A 24884-nucleotide genomic window follows, 5' to 3' on the forward strand; every position below is an offset into this window, starting at 1 on the left:
GGCATGCAAGCATTTCTGGATATTCGAAGCAGTACAAGTCTAGTAGAGGTAGAGACAAGAGAATGTTCTAACATGGCCGAGGCTGTTTTTGTTCCATGTTTTGGCTTTTGGAAAAGAGGCATTACTATCATTATTGGTTTTCTTCCAAGAAAAAAAAACAGCGCGCACAACCCGGGATTCACCAACATGGGAAATAGTCGGCGCCATGTGAATAGACCTTCCAAAATCCATAAAATTCAGGCTGATTGCCAAACTCCTAATAACCGCTACCTGATACTGCTCCTCACTCCGTAGGACACCAGTCAAGATTACCCTCCTGGTTGTTACCCCACCAAAGAGGGAAAGGGTGCTGCCGTCCACCGGCACCAAAGACTGCAAAGGAGAGAATAAACAAGACCGTGAGACTGGCACCATCGAATGCACCAGTGACCAGGTACGAGTAGTCCTTGAAGATACGAGGACGGTAGTTGCGCAGGTAGTACTGGACGTAGAATCCTGCAATCGTCCAGCTGAGGATCACACAAGTCTGGCTCTGGTTGTAGGGAATGTAACCCGCGTATTGGATGAACTGTGGCAGGTTGATTTCACCCACGTCGAAGCTTCCGATTTTGGGAACAAACTATAATAAAGGTCGCATTAGTATGCATGAGAAGTTTGCGCGTTTCTGACTGCCTGTAGACCTGGAACAATGTTGGAAAGAACCGCCGTACCTTGAAGAATACTCGGTGGGCAACCACAGCTGCAGCACCGATAGCAATGCCAATGGGAACAATCGAGTATCGTCCGCCGCTCTTGTAGAGATACGACGCCAGAGCCCATGCTGTCGCGTTGGTGTTGTATGCCTGGATGGTAGCACCGCTCCAAGAGTTATCCCCGTTGGAATTGACGAGCGACTCGCGATTCCCCGAGACAATGGAGATCATCATCACATAGTTGATGAATCCACCTAGAATGGTGCCGTAGATTTGGGTCGCGAGCATCACGCGCGGTGCGATTTTGACTGTATGGCAAGAAAGCAATGAGTTTTTTTGAAGTTTATCTTCCACCCGCAGCCAATTCAATTTCCACCACACATCTACTGTCACCGGGGGATTAAAATAACTAGGATTGTGGACTTACGGTATTCGCCCATCTTCAAGTCCTGCGCAAGGTAGACCGTGTTCGAAATGACGTTGTGTGACCACGCAGCAAAGTACATGTTTCCCACGGGGCGACCGGGCAGGATAAATCCCGCAATCATCTTGGAAAGATTGTTGGTCGCAATGCCGTTACCAAAGCGGGAGAAAAGAATGGTGCTCTAATGTTGTCATCATGGTCAGCTTTTGGGGCTGTGGTTTGAGGGAAGAACGAGACGATGTCCACGCGGGAGAAATGACTTACGAAAGGCGCAATGATGATGCCGGTGAGCAAGGACACCACATATGCCCAAACGGGAAGCGTGATGTTCTCTTTGAGCACAACAATCAGGCCGAGAATGAAGCTCAGAACCAAAATTCCCGCATACCAATACCAGGGGACTTCTTTGTAGTGCTTGGTCATGTGTTCATGGTGACGATCATCAGAGCGGCCCTCTTTAGCGCTGGAGTAAGCTCGCTTGATGTCTTTACCCCAGAACAGAGCGCAGTGCGCGATCAGAGCACCGATCTAGAAGAAGAGTCAATCATCAGCACGACTGCCTGGGGAGGAGGAATCAGGTGCATGACTTACCGCAGCATTGGCCATGAACATCGCAAATGCAAATGTGCCAGTCAATCTAGGTATGCCGTACTTTGCCAGTTGGCTTTCGTCAAGCTGTCCACCAGGGAAGATCTTCGCAAGAGGATAGGCTTTTCCTTCCTCGGTGAGAAGTCTCGTCGACATGAATGGGAGTGACCTGGAGCCCCACACGTTACCGTAATAGATCCCAAGCATGATGAACGAGCAGAGAAGGAGACCAGCGGTTTGGTGAAGTTGCAACTTGAACGGAAGCGAAGTTTGAAAGGAAGTAATCTAGAAAAATGTTAACTGGTGACCCTAGGATTTCTAGGTGGAAGGGTTTGTACTTACGTATTGCCAGTCAAAGCTGAGCGAGAAATATCCCAGTCCTTCATTGTTGGTAGCACCACCAAACAGGGTCGTCAAGACGCTGCCAGTGTTGCCAGTGGCTTTTTGAGATGCCAGGCACTACAAATAAAGTGTTAGTTCGGATTGGGGAGCTTTGATCAGTCAACATCTTTTTCTTCCTCCTTAAGCAACTTACTGGAATCGAGATCGAGTTCAACCAAGGAAAGACATACGCAGGCAGGATCTCATAGAGCGCCATACCACCGAAAGCGTACCAGAACACCCGGAGTGGCTTGGAGTTCTTCACGTCCTGCCAGTGAAGGGCTTGTAGACTTTTCACGGTAGGCAAAGTACTCCAGTAGACAGCTTCAGTGTGCCACACCGCAATTGGACGCATCAAGCCAGCTAAACCGTAGCCAAACAGGCCGATCGAAATCACGCTCAAGATTACCTGAGCCGGCCTTAAAGGCATACCATAAAAGAGATCTTGGGCAGCGAAGACCTGGATGGTAATAGCCGCATTGGAGGCAGATGTGGCCGTGATCGAACAGATGGCATGTTCCTTCAAAGACCATGGTCCATTATTCAGAAGCTTTGCCACTTTCACATAGAATGGCAGGGCTCCTTGACCACCGCCACTCCTCCACCGTGCCTCGAGTTTGTCACCACGAGGTAGGATCTTTGCCCACCCGTTGCCCAGGAAGTAGGCAATCAAAACGATGAATGTACCTTGGATTGTAATGGCCGTGGGTTTGAACTAAACATTCCCATGAGTAGAACATGTCAGCGACATACCGTGACAGAAGTGCGACGAATCTGGAAAATAGATATCAAAGTGGCTCTCCTACCTGGTAGATCTGGTACATCACTGCCGAGAAGCATGACAGGCCAGTCGCCAAAAACATACTGCGGACAGTCAAGGCCCGATCAAAATCATCGCGGAGGGGCAGCAGATGGAGAGCCGCGTCGGCACCGGTGACAATCACCACGTCTGCACTCTCACGATCCGACTCGACACCGTAATTGCCCACCGGTTGGATTTCATGATCGAGCTTGTCCGGGAGAACGGTGACGGTTTCTTTTTCATTGACGACCTCTTGCGAGTCATCGGAGATATGGTCCTTTCCAGCCAAGGAATCAGGAGCATTTGACCGAGCCATGGTATCTGCGAGTTCGCTTTAGTAGAAAAGCGTGGCCCAGCTGATTGTTGTCTCGTCGATTGCACCTGCCCACCAAATAGGGATGAGAAGAGGTTGGGATCTGGCTTTCCTTTTATGAACAAGCCCTCATCAACGTGACAGCAGGCTTGCCATCTGGAACACCTCAACCCCCGTGACTTGTGATACCATCGGGTATTCAAATGAGACAATTTTCCGGCTCCTGTGGCTTATGTGCATCCTTCCGAACTGTGAACCTGCCCTCATTTTGATGACAATACCGGAACTCCGGCGAAACACGAATATCTGGAGTTGAGCTAAAAAGACTAGCGCCTGTTTGAACCACCCGGGGGTGTTGATGGCGTTATCTCTATCCAATACCCAGTGGGGACAACAACCGCACGCTTGGCCCCCGAGTTGACCTTGTCAGTACAGTACTTTTTCCGCCGAGTCGATGAGATGAGAATTAAGCTGGTTTGCCAGGGGATGCGTTCGGCAAGGCTCTAGTTTGAATACGCGAGTCCATATCGTGGAATGTGACAGCAGCGGGTTCTTCCATCCCCTCCGAAAGAAGGTAACCACGTGGAGGTCAACGGCTATGAGAAAGAAAGAAAAAAAAATCGTGCCGAGAAAAGGGTCCACATCTCTGTTCATTCACATTTTGAAGCACATCGAATATTACAGAGCGCGGTGAGTCCAGAGAATATTGCTACACCTGCAATCAAGAGAGCGGACCTCAGGGGTCCAACGCTCGCTCAAACCTTGTGAAATACTTGACACGTGCAATTACTACAGCCGTCCGAGGGCTGCTCGAGTTGCTCACAATATGGCCGTACTTCTCATTCTCCCATGGACTCTTGAGAGATGACCGTTATGTGTTGCGGTGGTCACAACTTGGTCCTCCGCCCCGTTGCGACTATATGGGCCGGTGCCAAGATTGCGCCATCTTCCCCAAGACTGGAACGCCGACGGGCTATCCATGAGATTCCCGACGATAGCAGTGGCGGAATTTGGATTGGCCAATCTGTACCCCTAAATACCTCTTGGCTCTCGTCTACGAATGCCCCCAGGTGTGCAAATGTCTCTCTTGTATGAGGGTTGAGCACCACCGACGACAGGTGATAAGGAGAGGCGGCCTGACCTTGCGCCCGCTGGTTGTGGACCACAGGCAGGAAGCTCTATGGAAAATTGATCCGCTTCCTTTTCTTTTAATTTTTACAACGCAATTTTTAAACTGGAAAAAAGAAAAAAAAAGAGCGATTTACCACTGGGTCACCGATGCATAATGCTTCTCATCCCGCGAGTCCCCCCACTCACTCACACTCAGTCTTTCAATCACTCATATTTTGAAATATGCTCAATATCTTAGCTATCTTTGCCCCAGCCCCATCTCCACGACTCCCTGCGTGTCTGAGATTATGAAAGCCGAGGCAAAAAGGACCCCCCTTCAGCCCTCCTTGCTAGGTAGGAGTCGCCATGGCCGCGGGGATCACGCAACCAGCGCCACCCTTTTGCTACATCCAAACCGAATGTAACCTTCCCTCCTCAAGATAAAGGTAGATTGTTGGTAATTTAGCTGTGCGACGGTACGGTGATAAACGTGATTGATTGGACGCCACTATCCGGCCCGTACAGCTCAGGGCAATTAGGCTTAAGCCGAAGCGCCCACTTGGCCCCCGGACGGGTGGATCTCGGGGTCTTCCTTTCCATAGTATAACTGTACGACGGGCCACCTAGCGAGCAATTTTGACTTTTGGTGTGGTCATGCGTCTCGTTGGGTACGATAAAGGTAGCCCATCTCGGGCGTCCTGCGCATGGTGCATCCTGCATGCATGGTGATTGCCTGCAGGAAGATAGTCAACAGAAGTGTTGGTTTCTCAATCAGAAAATCATTTGAAACTCACTTTCCAATCATACCGGGGCCCATCCCAGGGCTGCTAAATAAGGTTATCTCATTCTTCGAGCTCGGCGGTCAAGTCGACCTGATCGGCTATACTTCCCCCCCTTTCTTTTCCCCTTGTTCTCGAATGATCCAAACTCCATGGGGGAATTCGATCCGATCCGATCCCTATCCATAAGAAACGATATCGCTCCTGGTTACCGGAAGAGATGATTGACAAATCACCAGAGGCTACACAAAAAGTGACGAAGCCAACAAGACAAATGCGAGGCTCTGTCGACAGAAAAGGGCGAGGACGGTGCTTTTGGATGGTATTCATCAATACAGCAAGGAGGGTGCGAACTCACCACCACCCCTAGGAGCGAGTGGTCCTGGCTCCATTGTCTTTTCCGATGGAATTATCCTCCTGCAGTACTGGTCTCTCCCTTTCGATTGTAAATTGTTGTCTCCATGACTATCTGTCATTGGAAATCACCGGGATAGATCAATGGACAATTGAGTCTCGGCTCCAAATCAAACTGCGCGTTTAGAAAGATTTGTGAGTATGGCCCGGTTCCTTTTTTGTCCGCACGCGAATACAGCGAAATCGATGGTGGGCCTGGAGCTCGGAATCAGACCCGCCCCTCGTTGACCACCTCCGGACCAGGTGGGTTGTCATGTCTCGCTTCAAAAATCAAGAGTCCTGCACATAGAAGCAACACAAGACCGGACCGTTTTACCTTGGCTCCAACATCATGATCTATTGATTAGGCAATAATTAGGCTATAGAAGTGGAGATGATGTCCCTTGTAGGTCGAATCCGGGGCTGTGTAGCTCTGTGCTGATAGCGCTCCGCTAACCACATTGAGACGCAGCTGATGAACGGAAAGTGCACACCACAATCTCGTCAGATACGGGACAAGGCCTATCGGTTGCAGCCGAGACAGATTTTATCTCGAACTGCGGGGAAACCATCCCTGTTCTTGATATCAGGAGGTTCTACAGAAGGGACACGGATTTCGAGGTGCATTGCCTTTTCCCGTTACTTCCCGCTTCTATGCGGGAGAGACCATGTTCCGCGTGTAGGGAAGTCAAGGTAAGTTTTTATCTGAGCCATTGTGTGAGTTTCGCCATACGTTGTGTCCGCCCTGGGACACCAGTCGGAGAGCTATCCTGTGCGATTGTTTCAACAAGGGTTGTCTTCTTGTCAAGGACCACTAGTTCACCTTTAGGGAGATGAACATCTCTCTTGCGCTGCGGATTGTTTGAGGAGTGGTGGACGGTGTCAATTCGGGCAATTATGATTTGAGGTCAAAAACACATGATAGCTCCACCTGGCCGTGCGGTTCCATTCATGATGTGAATCAGAGTGGCAAAGAGTGGAAGAGAAGCAAAGTTCACTGGCACTCGGGCTCGACGGTATAAGCACGAGGCTCATGCCGCCCGGGTCCACCACTGGCAGTCCATCAGGCGCTCGTCCAGTTATCGGGCTCAAGTCCCTACTCGGGTACCCCCAGCCCTGGACCTCTCAGGTGACCTCTGGACGGAAGTTGGCGCACTCGTGTGACTAAGCGAACACAGGCGGGTCCAGGGAGCCGCAGCTGGGGGTGGGCAATTAACGGGTCCTGATTACCCAAGAACAAACGACTCGAGCCTCGGCGGATGAAGCAACGCCAATCATCGAAGCTTGCTTTCAATTACTTTCCACCAAAGGAGCTTATCACTTCTTAGCTGTGCCACTTGGCAGACACAGAATCGATAGAACCATCTCAAATGGCGGGGCTTTTACGATTACTGAAGATGCAGTACACCTTACCTGCGGACCCTCTCACCTCATTCGCTGGCAAGACTGTGCTGTTGACCGGCGCGACTTCGGGACTGGGCTATGAGGCGGCAGTTAAGCTTCTCAATCTCGGCGTGGACTCTTTGATCATTGGAAGCCGCAATATGGAACGTGGCAATCGAGTCAAGCACGAGCTCGAGACCCGTACCAATCGACCCAACACCGTCCAGGTGTGGGAGCTTGAGATGAGCAGTTTCCAAAGTGTAAAAAAATTTGCAAGCCGTGCCAACACCGAGCTGAAACGGCTGGATGTTGCGCTCCTCAATGCCGGATTGTGGAATCGTGAGTATCGACAATCCCCCGAGCACTGGGAAGAGACCTTGCAGGTCAATACCTTGTCAACATCGTTATTGGCGATGCTGCTTCTGCCCAAGCTCAAAGAGAGCTCAACCGAGGCCGAACCGACGCATCTTGGGGTTGTCTCGAGCCAACAATTTGCACAGGTCAAGGCCGAGAGCTTGCGGACTGACGGTCCGCTACTGGAGCATTTGAATTCTCCGCAGCGGTTCCATGGACCTAAACAGTATGGTATATCCAAATTGCTACTGGAGTATATGATGAAGACCATTGCTGGATTGGTGCGTGAGGACAATGGATCCGTCCCCGTGATTGTCAACACCATCAGTCCTGGCCTGTGTCGATCTGCTCTGGGTCGACAGTACGATCGGTTCTATGAGCGATGGCTGGTTTGGATCATGTATAAGCTCTTTGCACGGACGACTGAGCAGGGTAGTCGCTTATTGGTGACTGGAATTTTGCAAGGCGCAGAGGCGCAGGGCAAGTGCTGGCGGAATGACGGGTATCTGGAGTAAGTTTCGTTCACCCAGGGACCCTTTCGGCACTTGAAGCAACAAGGTTCTGACTGTTTATCTAGCGAATCCCGAGCATTGACCACCAACGAAGAAGGCAAGGCTTTTCAAGCAAAAGCGTGGAGGGAAATCTCGTTGGTCCTGGAGCACGAGGCCGCAGAGATACGCGTTCTCACGCAGCAACCCCTCGGTACCTGAGATATGCATACGAGTACGAGTACGTACCGGGGATTGCTGGTGCAATGTGGGTCTTCAGTCCCCAAATTTTGAACCCACTTATAGTTGTGTAGAGAAATCCATCTCCCTTAGGGTTGTCGGCCCTAAAACACAGCTGAAAATATGAGCGCAGATCGCCCTGCCAGATGACAGGACCGGATGGGCGAAGTCCATCTCCAAGGGGCCCAACGGCCCAAGGCGTAGTCGTGGATTGCAAGCCCATTAATCTACGGTCTCCTGGTGCTAAGAGATGACTGTGCAGCTGCCTCTGGCGGCTGACGCAGGCCTACCAAAAATCTATCGTCACGCTTTGTGAATCAGGAGGCTGCCAAAAGACCTCTTGGCTTCGGGCCATGAGGAGTAGGGCCCAAAGTCCAGGGGTTCGTGATTGGTGATCGTGCTTGTCCCCAGGGGTAATCCGGGGTCACTGTACCTTGCCAGCAAGCTAGCAGCCTGAGTACCCATCCAAGCGCGTGGAGAGAACAACAACTCAGAGAGGAGGATGCACAACAAGCAGTGCCCCATTGTAGGCAATCATCAAGCCTGCATTCTCTCGGGGCATTGGTATAGTCGAGCAAAGTTGGGATCGACTATAGGGTTAAGGTTGTTAAGGCTGATCTCGACCGTCTACTGCAGGTGTACTTTGTGGTACCCGTGCTGCAGCACCCGCTCGTGTCGCCCCAGCGGGCCGTTCGCTTTCTCGGCGTCGGGCAACAAAAAAGAGAACAACGAAGAGAAAAAAAAAAAAAAAAAGACGTCCCCGAGCCCCACGGCTCCGCTTCGGACGAATGCAAGTCATCCTCAACGCTATCGGCTCCTTTTTTCCAACTTCTACAACTTCGCTCAACTACTTGGTTGATCATACTCTTGCTCCCCGGCCACTTACTCTGAAATTCTTTCTTCCTTCAAGTTCGTGGGGTTTTCAGGACTTTCAATTACGAATCGTGCCGGGGCAAGTCCAGTCGTGGTCATAGCTCGTGCTGCATCCCGTTATCATTGCGTCAGAGCCAGGCCATCATGGCTTACAACAAAAGCTACAATCCCGACGCGCTGCCAGCGTAAGATTCCTATATGCTCGACAAGACACAGGATATACATCTAACGTTTGATTGTTATCACCTCCTCAGGCATGCCGAGCCAGAGCAGGTAAGAAATGCTCCTTGAGACGCCTCCGACGTGGCTGCCTGCTCCACCCAGGATCCGCGACGATGGGCAGTATGAACTGACCGAACAACGCACACAGGTCGCGCAGATGCTCGGAAACATGGAAATGTCCGGAGGACAGGCCCATGCGGCACACAGTCAGAAACCTCTCCCCTCTCGACCACAAATGCAGAAATCGTCTAGCGGTCCGTCGCCGCCTCGCGCGTCCGGGTCAACCCCAACGCCGCCGCACGCATACAACGGCCGACCCTCACCCGCAAATGGAGTTCATCCAGCTTCAGGCCAAGCTCGACCTCACCCGTTGCATCCCTCGCCACCACCTCCCAACTATGGCTTTGGACCGCCCCCCTCGCAGCCGCAGCGTAATCGGCCCCCGCCTGCCTCGCGACCCCCTCAGTCACCTCACCCCCCACTGTCCGCGCCGAGCGATGACCCGCAGCAGCTGTTCCCTCTGTTTCGCGCCGCAAACACCTCCCACACTGGTTCGCTCACGGAACATGAGCTCGGATCGGCTCTTGTCAACGGAGACTATACCTCATTCCATCCGCGGACGGTGAAGATGATGATTCGCATGTTTGACCGAGATGGCAATGGATCGATCAACTTTGACGAGTTCGTGTCGCTATGGAAATACCTGGCCGCATGGCGCGAGCTCTTTGATCGCTTTGACGAGGATCGCAGCGGACGTATCAGTTTGAAAGAATTTGAGAATGCGCTGGTTGCCTTTGGCTATCGCCTGACGACGAAATTTGTGACCGTCCTCTTCCGTGCATTCGAGAGCAAGGCCAAGCAGGTCAACGGGCCCTCCCGCGGTCCGAATCAGCATGGGATGAGCTTTGATCTGTTTGTCCAGGCTTGCATCAGCCTGAAACGGATGACGGACGTGTTCAAACGCTATGATGAGGATCGCGATGGATATATCACCGTGAGCTTTGAGGAATTTTTGACCGGTAAGTCAGACCCAGTGTAGTCTTCACCTTCGGTGTTACCCTCCTGAGTGATGCACTCTTCGGCCCCTGCGCCCCTTGCCTTCTGTGCTAACATTCCATCTACAACAGAAATTATCCTTCTTCAGGATTGATTCAGTGTTACTTGGCAGTCCCTAGTCATTGTCGTGGTGTTTTGATTTTATTTTTATCCGAGCATCTCGAACGTTGTGTTTGAATTTTATTTTCCCCATGTCCGCCATTGGTCTGTCCCAGCTGCAGTTTTCATTCTGATTCTGATGCCAGCTGGGAATTTGACCTCGGCCTTTCTATACCCAAGTCTTTTTGCCTTTCGTCTGCACAAGAGATGAAAATTCGAATGTTGAATGGAGCTGTTCAGCCATTTTGAAAGCCCTCGTCAAATCTCTGACGCCAATTCTTGCAGCATGTTTGATCTTAGATTCAGGGGGATGAATTCCCTTGCTGAAACACGGTCGATTGATTCATATTGTCAAGCTCAGTAGATCACCAAGGCTCGCGGAGACTGCGTCAACGCAAGTGTTAGTCGAGAGCACTATAATCGGTGCCGAATCCACGTGACAGTCAGCTCAGCAACAAGACAGCTCCTCCTAACTTGACAGATTTGCTTGTTAAAGGTTACTGGGGCCAGAATGGCGGAAAGCTCGACTAGGTAATCTATCAAAATCGGAGATGAAGCAACACGCACCAGGCAATGAGCGGACGGGTGACCTATGCGGTGACCCTCCGATGGCCGCCGAACTCGACAAAGCTATAGTCTGCCCCGGTCGCTACCTAAACATTTCTACACTGGCAGGAACCACGATGATTGACTGCCTGGGCATCAAATTTGAGGTTTGTGAAAATGCGCCTTGCGACTGTAGACTCAGCTTAGGTTGAGTCGGATGATGCATCTGCATCTATTTTCCAGGGCTATGGTGTGTACTTGTCTGTACCGAGTACGGGCTGTAACCCGCAGGAGGTTGTTGTTAAAATGGACCTAAAAGAAGAGCCTTGGGCGCGTCCGCGAACCTATTCGGCCTTGACAGCGGCCTGAACTACGACTCGTGGAGTTTTCGTTCGATCCATCCTAGCTAATGATTTTCGCGGTCCTTTTATCTCTGAAAGGGACCGTCACGATGTCAGGTGAACACCATCATCTACACCAAAGCTGCCGTGTTCCGGTGTTGTTTTTCGATTGGGAGTCGGGTATATTCTTACCCAAGAGATTTACTTTTCCATCCCGTGAAGGTGGAGTCAATTGCAATCTCAGATTCGGGTCGGTGGAGCCTCTATTGTATTCCACACAGCTCCAGGGGGAAGCTGTCAAAATATTCAAACTTCAGGGACTTTTTGATCCCCCATCGTAGGACGGTAATAATCATCATCAGATGTTTGCATCCTTCGGGTCAGTCAACAGACCGAGCGCGAGATTCGGACGTAAACTATGACCGGGCGACGCATCCACCTCCATTAGCCTGCATGAACCTTGCTGTCCACTTCGTGCGGTGCAATGGACGACGCCGGTGGGCACCTTTTTGATGTGGGGCATCACGATTTGTACAAACGGCTCCATTGAACCATTCACACGTGAAGAAATTTGGGTGCCTTGGAGCCTACATATTGAATTGAAGAGGCTTGTTTGACACGATGGAGCAACGGCCAAGAATCAATCAAAGATCCTTAGTGGCTGCCATGGCTTGCGATCAACCGAGCGTCCAGCTTGGCTACCGAATGTCGGAGTTTTCAGAGTCCTGTCTTTTCACTCCGATCGATGCTCCGGACCGCGATCTCATCAGGAAGAAGATTCTGGACATGCAGCAGAATCTGACAGTTCATCTCGTTGAAGGATCCAATCCTGGGGGTCCTCGTTAGCCGAAGTGCGTATCATGTGTTGGTGACGTCAAAAGAGTCGGCACTTCGGCACTGATAATCTCCGACCACCGCGTTTATTTTTCAGTCACCTCCGCGCGACTTGTCTACGGCATCCCTTTCCCACGATCGTTGAACCACGAAACTCGGCCATTCACATGTTACATGTGACTGTAAGCTGGACGTGATCATCAGCTTTGCTGCAATTATTGATCTTTTCCCACATTTTCCCTAGATCTGGTGCTAGCTTGATTCCAGACGAGGGCTCGGATCTCTCCACAAGGTCCATATCGATCGATCGATTCTAATCGCCGAGTACCTTTGACCGACCATCTCCCCACGTTTAATTCCGTTTACATAACAACAACATTCCCTCCTTTTTTTCTTTTTTTCTTTTGCCCCAGGTCTTTCCACAGCAATCTACACTCTCTTCTTTGAACAAAGGTGCAGACAATACAGCCTTTCCACATGACGTCCGCTCAGCAAGACCGCGATTCGGTGAGCGGCGACACGGCGGTTTCAAAAGAACAAGCGGAAAACTCCCCCACCCACACACCTTTCCCCGAAAGCCAACAGCAAACGCTTGAGCACAACCAAGATGCACACACATCCCAGGAAGCAGATACTTTCGGGAAAAATAATGAAGACGATATCATCGAGAAGCAATCCTCTCGGCCGCCGCTGGAGCGCACTACCTCGCAAGCAGCCAAGATGGGCAAGAAAAAGATTATCGTCGTCATGACGGCGCTGTGTCTGGCGCTCTTCCTGGCTGCGCTCGATATGACGATCATTTCAACGGCTCTCCCGACAATTGCTGCAGACTTTGGCGCCTCGGAAAGTGGTTTCTCGTGGATTGCATCGTCGTACTTGCTGGCAAATGCGGCCTGTATTCCACTTTGGGGGAAGCTCAGTGATATTTGGGGTCGGAAGCCGATGATCCTCTTTGCCAATATCTGGTTCCTGGTCGGTAGTTTGATATGCGCCTTGGCAAAGAACTTGGCGATGATTCTGGCAGGTCGGGCCATTCAAGGTGTTGGAGGCGGAGGTATCATTATTATGGCAAACATCAGTGTGACTGATCTGTTCAGTATGAGGTAAAGTTATTTCCCCTGTGCGATTTGTAAATGCTTGAGTCCTTGCTGACGTGTTTGTGCAGAGATCGTCCGATGTATTATGGTATATTTGGAGCAACATGGGCCATTGCAGGGGCTCTGGGTCCGATTATTGGTGGCGCTTTCACCACGAGTGTGACCTGGAGATGGTGTTTCTACCTAAACTGTTCGTGTTCTTATCGCATTCTGAAACCGAGACACTAGCTGACCAGAGATACAGTGCCCATCGGTGGCTTCTCGCTGCTGATTCTCTTTTTCTTCCTCTCGATCGAATCTCCCAAGACTCCTCTCTTGGCCGGATTGCGGAGCATCGACTGGGCAGGGACATTCTTGATTATCGGGGGTACCCTCATGTTCCTGTTCGGACTTGAATTCGGCGGCGTCAACTATCCCTGGAAGTCAGCGACCGTTATTTGCCTCATCGTCTTCGGAGTCGTTGTTTGGGCTCTTGCTATGTTTGCCGAATGGAAGCTGGCAAAGTACCCTATCATTCCACCGCGATTGTTCAACGAGTGGTACAACGTCCTGATTCTTATGGTTTGCTTCTGCCACGGCTTTGTCTTCATCGCAGGTGCCTACTACCTTCCTTTCTACTTTCAAACCGTTCTCCTGGCATCGCCGATTCTCAGCGGTGTCTATACTCTGCCCATGGTTCTTTCCCTGTCTTTCGTGTCGGCTGCGACCGGTATCGTCATGAAGAAGACGGGCCGCTATCGGGAACTCATTATCGGTGGACTCTTCTTCATGACTTTAGGCTTTGGTCTCTTTATTGACCTCAAGCCCTACGCCTCGTGGCCACGAATTATCATTTTCCAACTCATCGCCGGTGTCGGTGTTGGCCCCAATTTCCAGGCCCCCCTTGTGGCTTTCCAGGCCAACATTCGACCGGCAGATATGGCCACCGCGACTGCAACCTTTGGCTTTGTCCGCCAACTGTCGACATCCATGTCTGTCGTGCTTGGCACGGTTATCTACCAGAACGTTATTAGCGGACAATCTGACAAGATTGTCGCGGCTATCGGTCCCGAACGCGCGGCCGCAATTTCCGCCTCATTCGCCGGAGCCTCCAAAGAACTCATTCAAAGCCTGAACGAGTCGCAGCGCAAAGTCGTTCTTGACTCTTTCACTTTTGCACTGAGCCGCATGTGGATCTTCTACACGGCCGTTGCGGGCCTCGGATTCGTCCTTTCGTTATTCATCGTTCCACGTGAACTGTCCAAGACGCATACCATTCGCAAGACTGGTCTTGAGGAGCAAGAACGAGCGCGTCAGGAGCTAATTGATTCCAAGCGCAAATCCGACGGAAAGCCTGAAACCGAGGCTTAAAATTCTATTTTTTATTGTCGTCTTGCTCAACCCGATATACCCTTTGCTATACTTTTCAGCATCTAATAGGTCTTTTCCCCCCTTCAAAGTATCTCCTCCCAAATTGGAGGGGAGTTCTCTGTCTATGTATTTTAATTGTTCTTCTTGGGAAGCAACCTCGATACGGTGCTATAGCACCTTGTTTTGCCTTGTATAATTTGGGTCAAATCTGTTGCAAATCTCCTCCAGCTCGTGGTGCTAAGAAATGTGGGTATTGTCTGGCATTTTGGGGATGTGAAGGGGAACTGGAACCGATTTTACTCATTATAATGCCAATTACACTCATCTCTATTCTACAAAAAGGGACTCTCAAAGAATTGAAATTTGTAGGAAAGTAGGAGCAGTACGAGCATTAGTCAAACCATGGTATGAAGCTGAATTTGTGCGAGAATGCTGCATCTGGCCTTAGTAGAGTGTGTGGATGTTGGATGATATTCGGATCTGAAACTCGTATAAATTCAGATACTTTCTCGCAATGGAGCGATTTCTCATGGTTTACTGGTGGGTGACTAGTAGGAAATTCTGTCAATGGCGCTGTGTTGGAGACTACGTACTAACACCCGACTATCAGTAGGCATGTAGATTAGCCCAGTCACTTGACTAAGTTCAACACTCATCCTACACCCATAACTCGAACAAAAACATCCCGCCTCTGCGCTACTCCACCCTCCACAAAACAAACACTGCAAACATCGGCATCTTACCCGAGTCATCTGCTTACGCCGACACTTGAATTCAATAGCGCTCTCCCCTTCAAAGTCCGAATCACTGATCACTTATCTCTATCTACTGTACATCAACAAGTATATCGACAGCCCCAGTCACAGGATATTCTGTCTGGGTTTCCGGGCAGCACATACTCGTGAATTAAACTGCACATATCCCTCCCGTTTCCAAAGACGAGCTCTTTCTGCCCATCTGGATCTATTCTTTTACTTTTTATTGAACGATTGAACACGTCTATCTTCCCGTCTTATATCCAATCAATCCAGTCCAGTCCCATTTTGCTGGCCAGCTGGGAGAAAATTGAACTTCAAATTCAATGGCAGCCGTGTTGCAGGGCCATCAAGTGCATCCCGATGGGAGAGCGTGGAAAACGCATTTTCCCGAGGGTGATCTTTGGGTGTTTGGTTATGGGTGAGTTGTTTATTTGCGTATATTAGCTAGTATATTGTTTTTTCGGGGGTCAATTTTGTGTGTGTCTCTCACCCTCTCTCGTGTTTTAAGTTAGTCTTTTTTTCTTTTTTGAAGCTTATACAATTGTGAAGCTTTTTGCTTTTTGCTTTTTGCGCTAAGGCTGATTAATTTCATTTTTTTATTTCCCCCTCTGGGTATCACTAATTCATCGTTCAAATGTAGGAGTTTGATCTGGAAACCACCACCACATTATGGTAAGTTGTCATTAGTCTACTCAAAAGCACAACATGGCATGGATCCCTTCCATGAGATATTTTGGTGGTGAAGAAAGACGAAGATGTTCATGCATCGAAAATATCCAATTCTCTTTCAACTAAATGATTTCGAGGCTAATATTGTCAACAAAATCCAGATCAGCGCGTACCAGGCTACATTGATGGCTTCGTGAGACGATTCTGGCAGGTATGATTCTTTTTCCCTGTTTGAAAATGGATCAGACTTTGCCGGTCTGTTTGGTATTGATTGCTACTGGTCCATGTGAAAACACGATGATCGGGTTCTTGGGGAGGAATTGTAGCTGACATCTGGGCTCGTGATGTCTCTTTTGAACAGGCTAGGTGAGTCTTCTCTGCAGTGAGCTGGGAATTTTGGATTTCCAGCCGACAAAACCTGGCTTTACTTGCAATTATTCTCGACTTGCAGGCAGAAGTTGCTGTAAGAGAGCTAACAACGGGGTTCATTTAGCACTGACCACCGTGGAACACCCGAACAACCAGGACGCGTTGTCACTGTGATCGACCGCGAATTCTGGGAAACGCTCGATGATCCGGTACGTGATCTCTGAATAAAGTCAAGCGAGCAAAATGTCGAGATCAACGACGACAACCCAGTCTCGTCCTCGACCATTTTCAGTGAAATTTATCGTGCCAAAAAAAAGATTTCAATGGCAAGGTCTCCATGTCTCTTGTCGCTTATCATTCTGACCCGATGGATTTTGCCCACTCCAACTGCAGCATGCCGAACTTGAATCCGAATCTGCCTCAACGGGAAAAGTCTGGGGTGCCGCATACCACATCCCAGCCTCCCATGCCGAGGAAGTTCACGATTACCTGGACGAGCGTGAAATAGATGGGTACAGTGTGCGTTTCACTCCTTTCCACCCTACTCCAGGCTCGTCTGCGGACCAGCAAGGTCACCCAGACTCGATCATCCCAATCACCTGCATGGTGTATATTGGACAGCCGACCAATCCGCAATTTCTGCGTGAACCGGAGCGTCGTGCACCAAAAGATGTGGCACGGGTCATCAGCGCAGGGCATGGACAGAGTGGGAAAAACACAGAATACTTGTATCTTCTCGAGAAGGCGTTGGAGGGATTGGGACTGGGGACGGCCGATGTGCATGTTGCCGATCTGGTGAAGAGGGTCAAGGCTATTGAACTGGCTGGTCTGGCAGATCAAGAAGAACAGCAGGCAGAGCGAGACGTGCAGGAGAATCTGGCTCGGGCGCCCGAAGAGAGTGTGGAGAGACAAAGCATCGAATAAGATCAGAGGGGGTAAGGGGAGACCTTTCCTGCAATGGAGGGCTGTCGTTCCAGGGACATGTGGATATAGATTAACATTGTTAGAATCAGATGCACATACCTCATTCTTCGAGAGAGCCCCGACGGATGCGAAGTTAGAAACGGGTCGAGAAAAGCAGCAAATCGGTACGCATTACGTGGGAAATTGCATATGACACTCATCGAGGCTCGCCCTTGCCAGATAGAGTCGTGCATGCTTAAGAGAAAAACAAAAAGTCACAACAAACACACATACGCCCATCGAGATTCTGGTTGGGAAACGAGGAGATGGAAGCAAATTTCAGTCCGTATTTCATGCCCTTGTCCAGGAACGATCAAAATCCATTGGGTATCAGCCCCGTGCTGCCTCAAGTTCAAGGTATCATCAACGCTGCTTTTCGTGCACACAGGACGAGACAAAGTGGAGAAAAAAAAAGAACAAGTCAACAAGAGACATGAAAAGCATATCCAGGGTGAAGATCTCTTGCGAGTCTCAGTTCAAAATGAAAAGCTCCCGGTCCACGATTTCATGAAAAAAGCACCCAGTCCCGATCCGATCAAGTAGAGCAATGCGATCCGTCTCGTTGATTCGAAAAGCAGGTCGTCGTCAACGTTGCGTGTATTTGGGGGTGAACAAAACAAATCCAAAAAGACGTCAGTGTAGAGGGTATGGCGAGCATCAGGTCGTGAGTGCGTTAGTTGCCTTCGGGAGCAGGGCCCTGGTTGTTACGCCAGCCTGAAGAACACCAGTCAGCTTCATGGTACACAAATTTGAAAGTTATTTCCCTTGCGGTGAAGAGACTCACCACCGCCGCCACCGTAGCCCGAGTTACCGCCACCTATCATCGTCAAAAACAGGTTAGTTTCACTGCAGGCTCATGTACGATACCCAAAATTGCAGATGGCCGAGGATTGAGCACCCTCAACATAACCATCCGCTCACATCAAGACTCAAAGGTGGGATCCCCCAACTTACCATAACCGCCGCCGTAGCCGCCGCCACCATAGCCGCTGTTACCGCCGCCATAAGGCTGCTGCTGCTGCTGGTAACCACCACCGTATCCGCCACGGTTGTAGCCACCACCACCGCCGCCCTGGTAGCCTTGGTTAGGGGCTTGGTTGTATCCTCCGCGGCCCTGGAAGCCACCCTCGGGGCGGCTGGGGCGGTCAAGAGCCTTGTCAACACGAATGACACGGCCATCGAATCTGGCACAGGTCAGATTTCTTCATTCAGACACGCGATCAAACATGATCCCCAGGTTAATCAACGCATGGTGCTTACTCCTTGTTGTTCATCGCGTCCATGGCGGCATCGGCCTCGGCGTCAGTCGCAAAGCGCACGAATCCGAATCCACGGCTGCGCATGGTGGCGCGATCCTTGACGACGATCTGAATAGAAAGTGATGAGATTCTACGAGCACTTTGATCCAGAGAAGCATGCCTCGAGGGGGGATCGAGAGTCTCGGGGCATGGTGATACTCACGGCCTCTTGGATCTCGCCAAACTGGGAGAATCCTTGACGCAGAGCGTCATCGTCGGTGTGCCAGGAAAGGCCGCTTCATGTGGAGAAACGTCAAGTTAGCGGGGCATATCGTGATGGGAGCGCATGGTGCAGTTGACTGCTGTCTCCTGAGCCGATACACGGGAAGCTTCGGGCCAAGAGGGAGATGGCAAACTTCAAAGAAGCGGGGTTGAAAACTCCGAGGGGATCCAACATACTGAACGAAAAGCTTCGACATGACGTTGAGAATGCGCGTGCAACAGGAAAGCTGTGGGAAGATGGATAAGCGACCACCGCCTGTTTAGCACTCTTGAAGGAGTGGACTTACGAGGAGATGAAGAGACCGAAGAAAGGTGAAAAAATCGATCCAGGGACGGGAGTGTTGGAGTCGAAAAGAGAAAGAGAAGGAGAGAAAGAGGAACCCCCTCCCTCAAAAAATAATAAAAGGTTGTGCTGCGCCAGTGGCCGCGAAGTCGGAAGGGCGATTGCTTAGTGGTAGGTGAAACGAGTCAGCCCGTCCAGAGACCGTGTAACAATCACACTGCTTTAGGGCTTTCTAATTTAATCCCTGAATTATTTGATATTTATTATTTGCAGAGTCCATCTTTCTGCTGATCCATCACCAATGGAAGAATGTGCTGAACCCAAAACTCTCATTCTCACTCGAAACTCCGGCGCAAGCGGACCAGTGAGCTGCTCCTCTGGCGTGCAGGACGATGTGCGCAGTAGGGGCAGCAACGGGAGTTGACAGCTGACAAGGTCCCGAATGGTGGCCAAGCTGGTCCAAGTGGGGGGGTAAAGAGGGGGAATTGAATCGTGACTAAGGGAGAATCCAGAGATGGTCACTCTGAGGACACTGTTTTTTCTGGCTGGCTGCCAATAACGATTTAGTTTAGGTGTCATGATTTCTTTTCATGAGGGGCCCGGACTTTGGTCAGAGCAGGGACTCTGAAAGTCACAGAGAGCGATGGTACCATTGGTGGCCGATGGGGAGATTTCCTCAAAGTGTGGTTGGTGTATTGAGGGGCCACCACTGGCCACAGAAACAGCTGGTTCGTCCTAAGCCGCATTCGCCATGAGTGCTTGCACCCCTCAATTCTGGCTAGCGGCAGTGTGGGATATTTTCCACCTTCAAAGTCCCGCCGCGGCGCCGCGCTAGCCTGTAAGTTGCTGCACTGTCGGGTCGTAGCGGCCGCTTCTCACACACTATGCCCATCCATGAGAGGTGACCCGAGGCTAGATCTGATTCTGGAGATTGTCAGCCACGGGGAAGTTCCCACCGACGCTAGCAAGCACCAGCTGACGACCAGGGCACCAAGCCCCCTCATCGGCCTCGTGCCGTGCCTTGGTTGCTTCAGCTCATTCCACAGGCCCGCTCCGACAGACGGGATCTTCCTGCCTTGAATACGTCCTTTGGCTGTTTCATTCACTCTGCCCAGGGGGCATCGAGTCGGAGTCTAGTTGCGATGGAAGTTGGCCGACAGGCAAGGAGACTGCGGTGGGCACTGGGCACTGGGCACCAGCTACAGTCTCCACTCATCAGTTAATCAGCAGCTCAATGTTCGAAACGCTACAGCAGCAGCCTTGCAATCTGGGTACCTTTGAGGCCACCCGCAGTTGGGGCGGGGCTGTTCCCAGCCATTGCGATTCCCGACCCATAATTCGATTTGGGTCAGTACCTGACTTCTCAGAGCTAATGCTCGACAACAGGCGTACAGCCGAGCAGCGAGAATCCCGAGTAAACGAAGAAGCATGAATCGTATGCGACAAATGGGCCAGGTCCCATGAATAGGAAGCTGAATGTAATTCGCTGGTGCTCGATCCTTTTCCCCATGTCGATGGCGGCTGGATTTGCTAGAAAAAAAAAGAAATAAACGGGGCAGCGATGTTGTTCTTGGCCCATATCTCGCAGCCACTAGAAAGGTACATGAGAACTCTGAAGTGCACAATGAGCAGTGCAGTACGGTAGCAATGAGTCCACGGACGTCTTCAGGTCGCAGAAAGGTTATCCGAGATTAGAGAGGCCCTGCAATCCAGGTCTTCTTGAGCCCGCGCCCGCGCCCGCGACTGCAAGTATCTGCATCGATCATCTGACGGGAGAATCATGTAAGCCATCCACGAGAGTCCCATACCCATGCACTGTGCGGCGTGCAGTGGGAGACAAAAGGAGCCCCAGGACCCACTGTCCGCTTGAGCGTATGTATCTGTTGCTCTGAAGGTGGGGACAGCATACTGGAGGATCCGCACCTGGATCGACCAGATCTTCCAATGCGATTCTATTGAAAACACAGCGCTCAGTCAAAGAGTTTCCACACCATCACGCATACACTTGAAAGTCAATCCTAGCCCATCAATAATTGCCAAAGACATGGCCGACGGTATACTTACGGCGAGAAACGATGCACAATCGTGATCAAGCTCGATCGAGAACCATTTCGCTCGACGCAGCTCACGAAGAGACATGGGAGAGGGGAAAGGTTGCAAAACGGAAAGCAAAGCGTCCAGAGAGGGAAACCAACCCATCGCGCATTGGGCATGATTCAAAGCTCACTCGCGAAAAATGGGTCAATTTCGATGATTGATGACTGCCGTTTCCATTCGAGACTATGGTCTGAAGGAAAGTGCATTCTCCAGAAGTGATACGGCCACTGGTTAAAAAGATGCGTCAAGAGCGAAGCAGTTCAGGAAGGATGTGGTTGGAAGATGAAGGGGCGTGACTTCCTCTTACTACTAATTCCGAGGGGGCGTGATATGCCCGTGACTGGCAAGTCAGGTTGATGAGTGTGAGGAGCTCGACAAAATTCCCAGAGTCTATGAGCATTCTCGAAGAGGTTACGATTCACTCTATACCATGACTTACGATTATGTACAGCAGTGGCTGGCGAGTGTACCAGAAGGCTCGCTATCCGAAGCAGGCTGGGGTAAGCTGTCGTCTGGAAAGATGCATCACCGCGTGGCTTGGAAGACTCACGCTCAAAAGCAGACTCGACTGCAGTACCGCGACCTACGACCCTCGAAAGCGAGGGCGAACGCCACGTTCCACTGGAGCCAACAGAGATTGTCCCCTCAATGCCAGCATTAATTACCAGAGGCAAAGAACAAAGAAAGCAAGATTTCACTGCACAAGCTAGTCATCGAAGTACCGTCAACCCTTACGAGCGAAAACCTCGGCGCAAGACACGGGATGACAAGTACGAGTACAAGCGGCAGACTTCAAAGACGATTGGGCAGTCTGAGGGAAGAAGAGACAGAGTCAAAGGAGCACGTGTGAGCAGAAAGTACACAATCAACGATGCATTTCATGCCTCAAATGTAACTCAAGGCAGACTGACTGTTAGTACACAATCAGCTTCAAGTAGAGTGAGTGTCGAATACTGATCAAAGGCGCAGCTTCGTGACAATTTCAATGTTGGGATCTTTGGCAAGGGGAAAGCCTCCCGGCCAGTCAAGCTCCGAGCAGGTACATTTGCAAATTGCGAACTTCTGGATTGAATCGCGGCTGATAAGACTTCCCATGAAGTACAAGCAAATTCCTTTTCTGAAACGAAATCTCTTGCATCACCCCATGCCTCAACTGAAAGAGCCGCGATTGCTAATGCTTGCCCTCCGAGAGCAACTGGTGGACACTCTGGGCTGCATCAGACGTCTGCCAAGAAGTCACGCTCGAGCGCATTCGAATGTGACTTCCGTAAGCCTTCCAAATCGCTTGATCGATATGAATTTCCAAATCACCGTGCATTATCACCGATTTCACGCGCTCAAGAGGTCCAGAGCGAATTCCAAAAACCACAGCACAGGATCTCCTCATCCAAATCCGAAGGCTTCAAGATACCTCAGGAGTGGGCGCAGGCCACGAACTTGAAACAATGTTCTCCCTCAATTGCGCGATCTGCCACACCATACTCATGGTCCATCAGTAATGGGACAGTATCACGAACGAGCCAGATCCTCTGTGACAAATTGTTAGATATTCTACATACCGGTCTATTCCAGAAGAAAGAATACCCAGGCTCAGGTGATGCAACGAAAAAGTATTATAATCTTGAGGATTTGAAATTCCTCTTGCGGGCTCGGAAAGCATCTTGGGAATCTGATTCCCCAGCTACAGTTTCCAACTCCGACGTCGAGATGATGCGCCAAAGCCAGTACTCTGGCTCAAATGCGGTCAATTGTCATGCTGATTTCATTACTTCCACATCTGCCGGGCATGACCTCTTTTCTTCAGAAAGGGGAGCTGGCTGCCAATATCCATCAAAACAACGACAGACGTATCAAGTCCCAGCCACCAGGACGATCGCTCAGCCCATACCAGAAGCTTTACAAGCAGAAGTCTTTACGATCCATGCTATCGAAGACGATAATTCATTCTTTGAGAATCTTGATGCAGCGTACCGCGAGATAGTTAGCCAGGAGAGCCTTCAAGAGACGGCACATGACAACTTTTTCCCCGTAAGATCTGCGCCGACAATGAGGGGTCTGTCTTGCACTGCTCCTGAACTAAAAGACCTGTCGTCTTTTCATCCTGAAAACGTCTCAATGCATCACAAGCTAGATTCATTCGACATCCCCGCGGCGAGATTAGCCAGTCATGCCATCGGGCCTGCGTCACATCCTTTTTCTTCACATGAGGCTGGAAATGTGAGAGCCCCGTGGCTCAGAAAAAGCACTACAATTATGGAGAGGACACTCGACAAACCCGCAAAGCGTCTCGAGACTCCCACCGCCATCACAATTCATCAGACGGAATTAGATCTGCCTGTTCCACCGGAATTCTGGAAGCAGAAAAGATTGTTCTAGGCACAGAAGTCTGTCTTTGTATTCGCATATGAATTCAGCTCCATCAGCAATAGGCTGTGTATATCTTCTGTCTGATAAGTGACTTTCTTTAATGGATTTTTTTAATTTCGCAGAAGTTTATACCCTAGAATGACCAAAATTGAAATACTTGCAAATTGAATTTCTTGACGTGAGATCATCCATTTTGAGCGTCGGTGGATTTCTTCTTTGGTGGATGGGCTGGATGAATGGGGCCCAATGGATGAACTCTTCTCTATGTGCATGGATCTTGTCTACGTCAAAAACAGCCCCTTCGCCGAAAACCATCCCCATTTTTGTCATTTGTGTCCGTCCCAGGTTTGGAACTTCATAGCTGACGTGTATGCACAATCTGCATTTATCAATTCGGCGATTTGAATGTTGAGTTTAAAATATTCGGACACTCAGGGAAATGATGGAAGAATGTGCAGTGAGGCGGCTAGAGACCAACGTCCCTTGAACGTCGATAGTGTCGGAGAGAGCCATGAATTACCTATCAAGCCTTTGAGTGATACTGAATCAACATCATCATTTCATTTACAGTAAAGATAGAATGAGACAATGCCAAGAAAATTGATGCGAAAATGATTATTCTACAATCAGTTGTAGAATGGGTATAAGATAGGTGCTCCATCATGGGTGTCCAGTAGCATTTAGCCTGCCAGGTATAACGCATAGAGCCCAGATGATGCAGAGACGAGTAGTCACATCCTGCTTCTCTTGAAAGAAAGAGTGTTCATAGTCAGTGGCGATGACTGATGTAGGCCTGAAATGACTCGTGGCTGCGCAGTCATCAGCCATTCTTAAACACTGTCAACGCCATCGTTGGTTGGGGGAGATGCGCCGATAGTTCATCGATATGAAAACCGTTCGAAGACTGGCGAATTGAATGAAAATGCGAATGCACAATTATTGGAAAGTCTACTACAGAGTTGCAGCCGCCTCGACGACACCGGCACCCTTGAAGAAGCCAGGGTTGGTGATCTGGACCTCGACAGGATACTTCCATTGCATGAACCTCGTCCAACCTGGAATATTGTCAGCAATGTGCAACTACCTCCCATTGACCTGCTTCTTGTGCGCATTAAACGTACTCCAGTAGGCACAGCGACGGCCCAGGTACTTGCCAACAAATGGCACTAAGACCATTGTCAACATGAGCTCCAGTTGTTCGATGCTTTCCCGCCACTCCGCCTCGGCGTCAGAATAGTCGTCGGAAAGGGTCTCCAAATCTGAATCGGTGGTTGACTCTGAGGGTAAAGAGGCGATATCATCATCTGTCTCCGAGGTGTAGGAGTCTTGGCTTGAGGGCATCATGTATGCGGACATGGAGAACGACGGATTGGAGTCGGAGGAGGCAGGAGGAGGGGTGGTCATCGTGGGAAAAGGACCTTATGGTCGAAGCAACAAGGTAGTTGGTGTGGAATTAGAGCTTACGGAGCAGTGGCCTGCCTACTCTCCGGACA

The 24884-nt window shown here is 50.3% G+C and overlaps 8 protein-coding genes across 8 annotated transcripts; 5 read left to right on the plus strand and 3 right to left on the minus strand.

The window, feature by feature from the left end:
- Nucleotides 1-283: 283 nt before the first annotated feature.
- On the minus strand, nucleotides 284-3203 carry POX_g08726 (uncharacterized protein; the record flags this gene model as incomplete). The annotated part of the gene is made up of 8 exons (XM_050117495.1): nucleotides 284-619; nucleotides 711-1000; nucleotides 1120-1297; nucleotides 1381-1644; nucleotides 1708-1989; nucleotides 2047-2163; nucleotides 2240-2800; nucleotides 2892-3203. The coding sequence occupies 8 exons, from the start codon at nucleotides 3201-3203 to the stop codon at nucleotides 284-286; spliced, it is 2340 nt and encodes a 779-aa protein (XP_049965639.1).
- Nucleotides 3204-6852: 3649 nt separating this feature from the next.
- Nucleotides 6853-7929, plus strand: POX_g08727 (uncharacterized protein; the record flags this gene model as incomplete). Its single annotated transcript, XM_050117496.1, has 2 exons — nucleotides 6853-7730; nucleotides 7797-7929. The coding sequence occupies 2 exons, from the start codon at nucleotides 6853-6855 to the stop codon at nucleotides 7927-7929; spliced, it is 1011 nt and encodes a 336-aa protein (XP_049965640.1).
- Nucleotides 7930-8964: 1035 nt separating this feature from the next.
- On the plus strand, nucleotides 8965-10081 carry POX_g08728 (Sorcin; the record flags this gene model as incomplete). Its single annotated transcript, XM_050117497.1, has 3 exons — nucleotides 8965-9005; nucleotides 9075-9093; nucleotides 9191-10081. The coding sequence occupies 3 exons, from the start codon at nucleotides 8965-8967 to the stop codon at nucleotides 10079-10081; spliced, it is 951 nt and encodes a 316-aa protein (XP_049965641.1).
- Nucleotides 10082-12395: 2314 nt separating this feature from the next.
- POX_g08729 (Efflux pump dotC) lies at nucleotides 12396-14365 on the plus strand (the record flags this gene model as incomplete). The annotated part of the gene is made up of 3 exons (XM_050117498.1): nucleotides 12396-13021; nucleotides 13084-13205; nucleotides 13260-14365. 3 exons carry the CDS (start codon nucleotides 12396-12398, stop codon nucleotides 14363-14365), a joined length of 1854 nt encoding a protein of 617 aa, XP_049965642.1.
- A 1081-nt stretch (nucleotides 14366-15446) lies between these two features.
- Nucleotides 15447-17085, plus strand: POX_g08730 (uncharacterized protein; the record flags this gene model as incomplete). Its single annotated transcript, XM_050117499.1, has 3 exons — nucleotides 15447-15541; nucleotides 16286-16370; nucleotides 16555-17085. 3 exons carry the CDS (start codon nucleotides 15447-15449, stop codon nucleotides 17083-17085), a joined length of 711 nt encoding a protein of 236 aa, XP_049965643.1.
- Nucleotides 17086-17797: 712 nt separating this feature from the next.
- On the minus strand, nucleotides 17798-18841 carry POX_g08731 (Glycine-rich RNA-binding protein GRP1A; the record flags this gene model as incomplete). The annotated part of the gene is made up of 6 exons (XM_050117500.1): nucleotides 17798-17838; nucleotides 17909-17941; nucleotides 18079-18308; nucleotides 18385-18491; nucleotides 18586-18658; nucleotides 18822-18841. The coding sequence occupies 6 exons, from the start codon at nucleotides 18839-18841 to the stop codon at nucleotides 17798-17800; spliced, it is 504 nt and encodes a 167-aa protein (XP_049965644.1).
- Nucleotides 18842-21454: 2613 nt separating this feature from the next.
- Nucleotides 21455-23400, plus strand: POX_g08732 (uncharacterized protein; the record flags this gene model as incomplete). Its single annotated transcript, XM_050117501.1, has 4 exons — nucleotides 21455-21524; nucleotides 21587-21936; nucleotides 21994-22063; nucleotides 22124-23400. The coding sequence occupies 4 exons, from the start codon at nucleotides 21455-21457 to the stop codon at nucleotides 23398-23400; spliced, it is 1767 nt and encodes a 588-aa protein (XP_049965645.1).
- Nucleotides 23401-24342: 942 nt separating this feature from the next.
- On the minus strand, nucleotides 24343-24795 carry POX_g08733 (uncharacterized protein; the record flags this gene model as incomplete). The annotated part of the gene is made up of 2 exons (XM_050117502.1): nucleotides 24343-24446; nucleotides 24513-24795. 2 exons carry the CDS (start codon nucleotides 24793-24795, stop codon nucleotides 24343-24345), a joined length of 387 nt encoding a protein of 128 aa, XP_049965646.1.
- Nucleotides 24796-24884: the final 89 nt, after the last annotated feature.

Source organism: Penicillium oxalicum, chromosome VII, assembly GCF_001723175.1.
Source record: "Penicillium oxalicum strain HP7-1 chromosome VII, whole genome shotgun sequence".
Classification (NCBI taxonomy): Eukaryota; Fungi; Ascomycota; class Eurotiomycetes; order Eurotiales; family Aspergillaceae; genus Penicillium; species Penicillium oxalicum.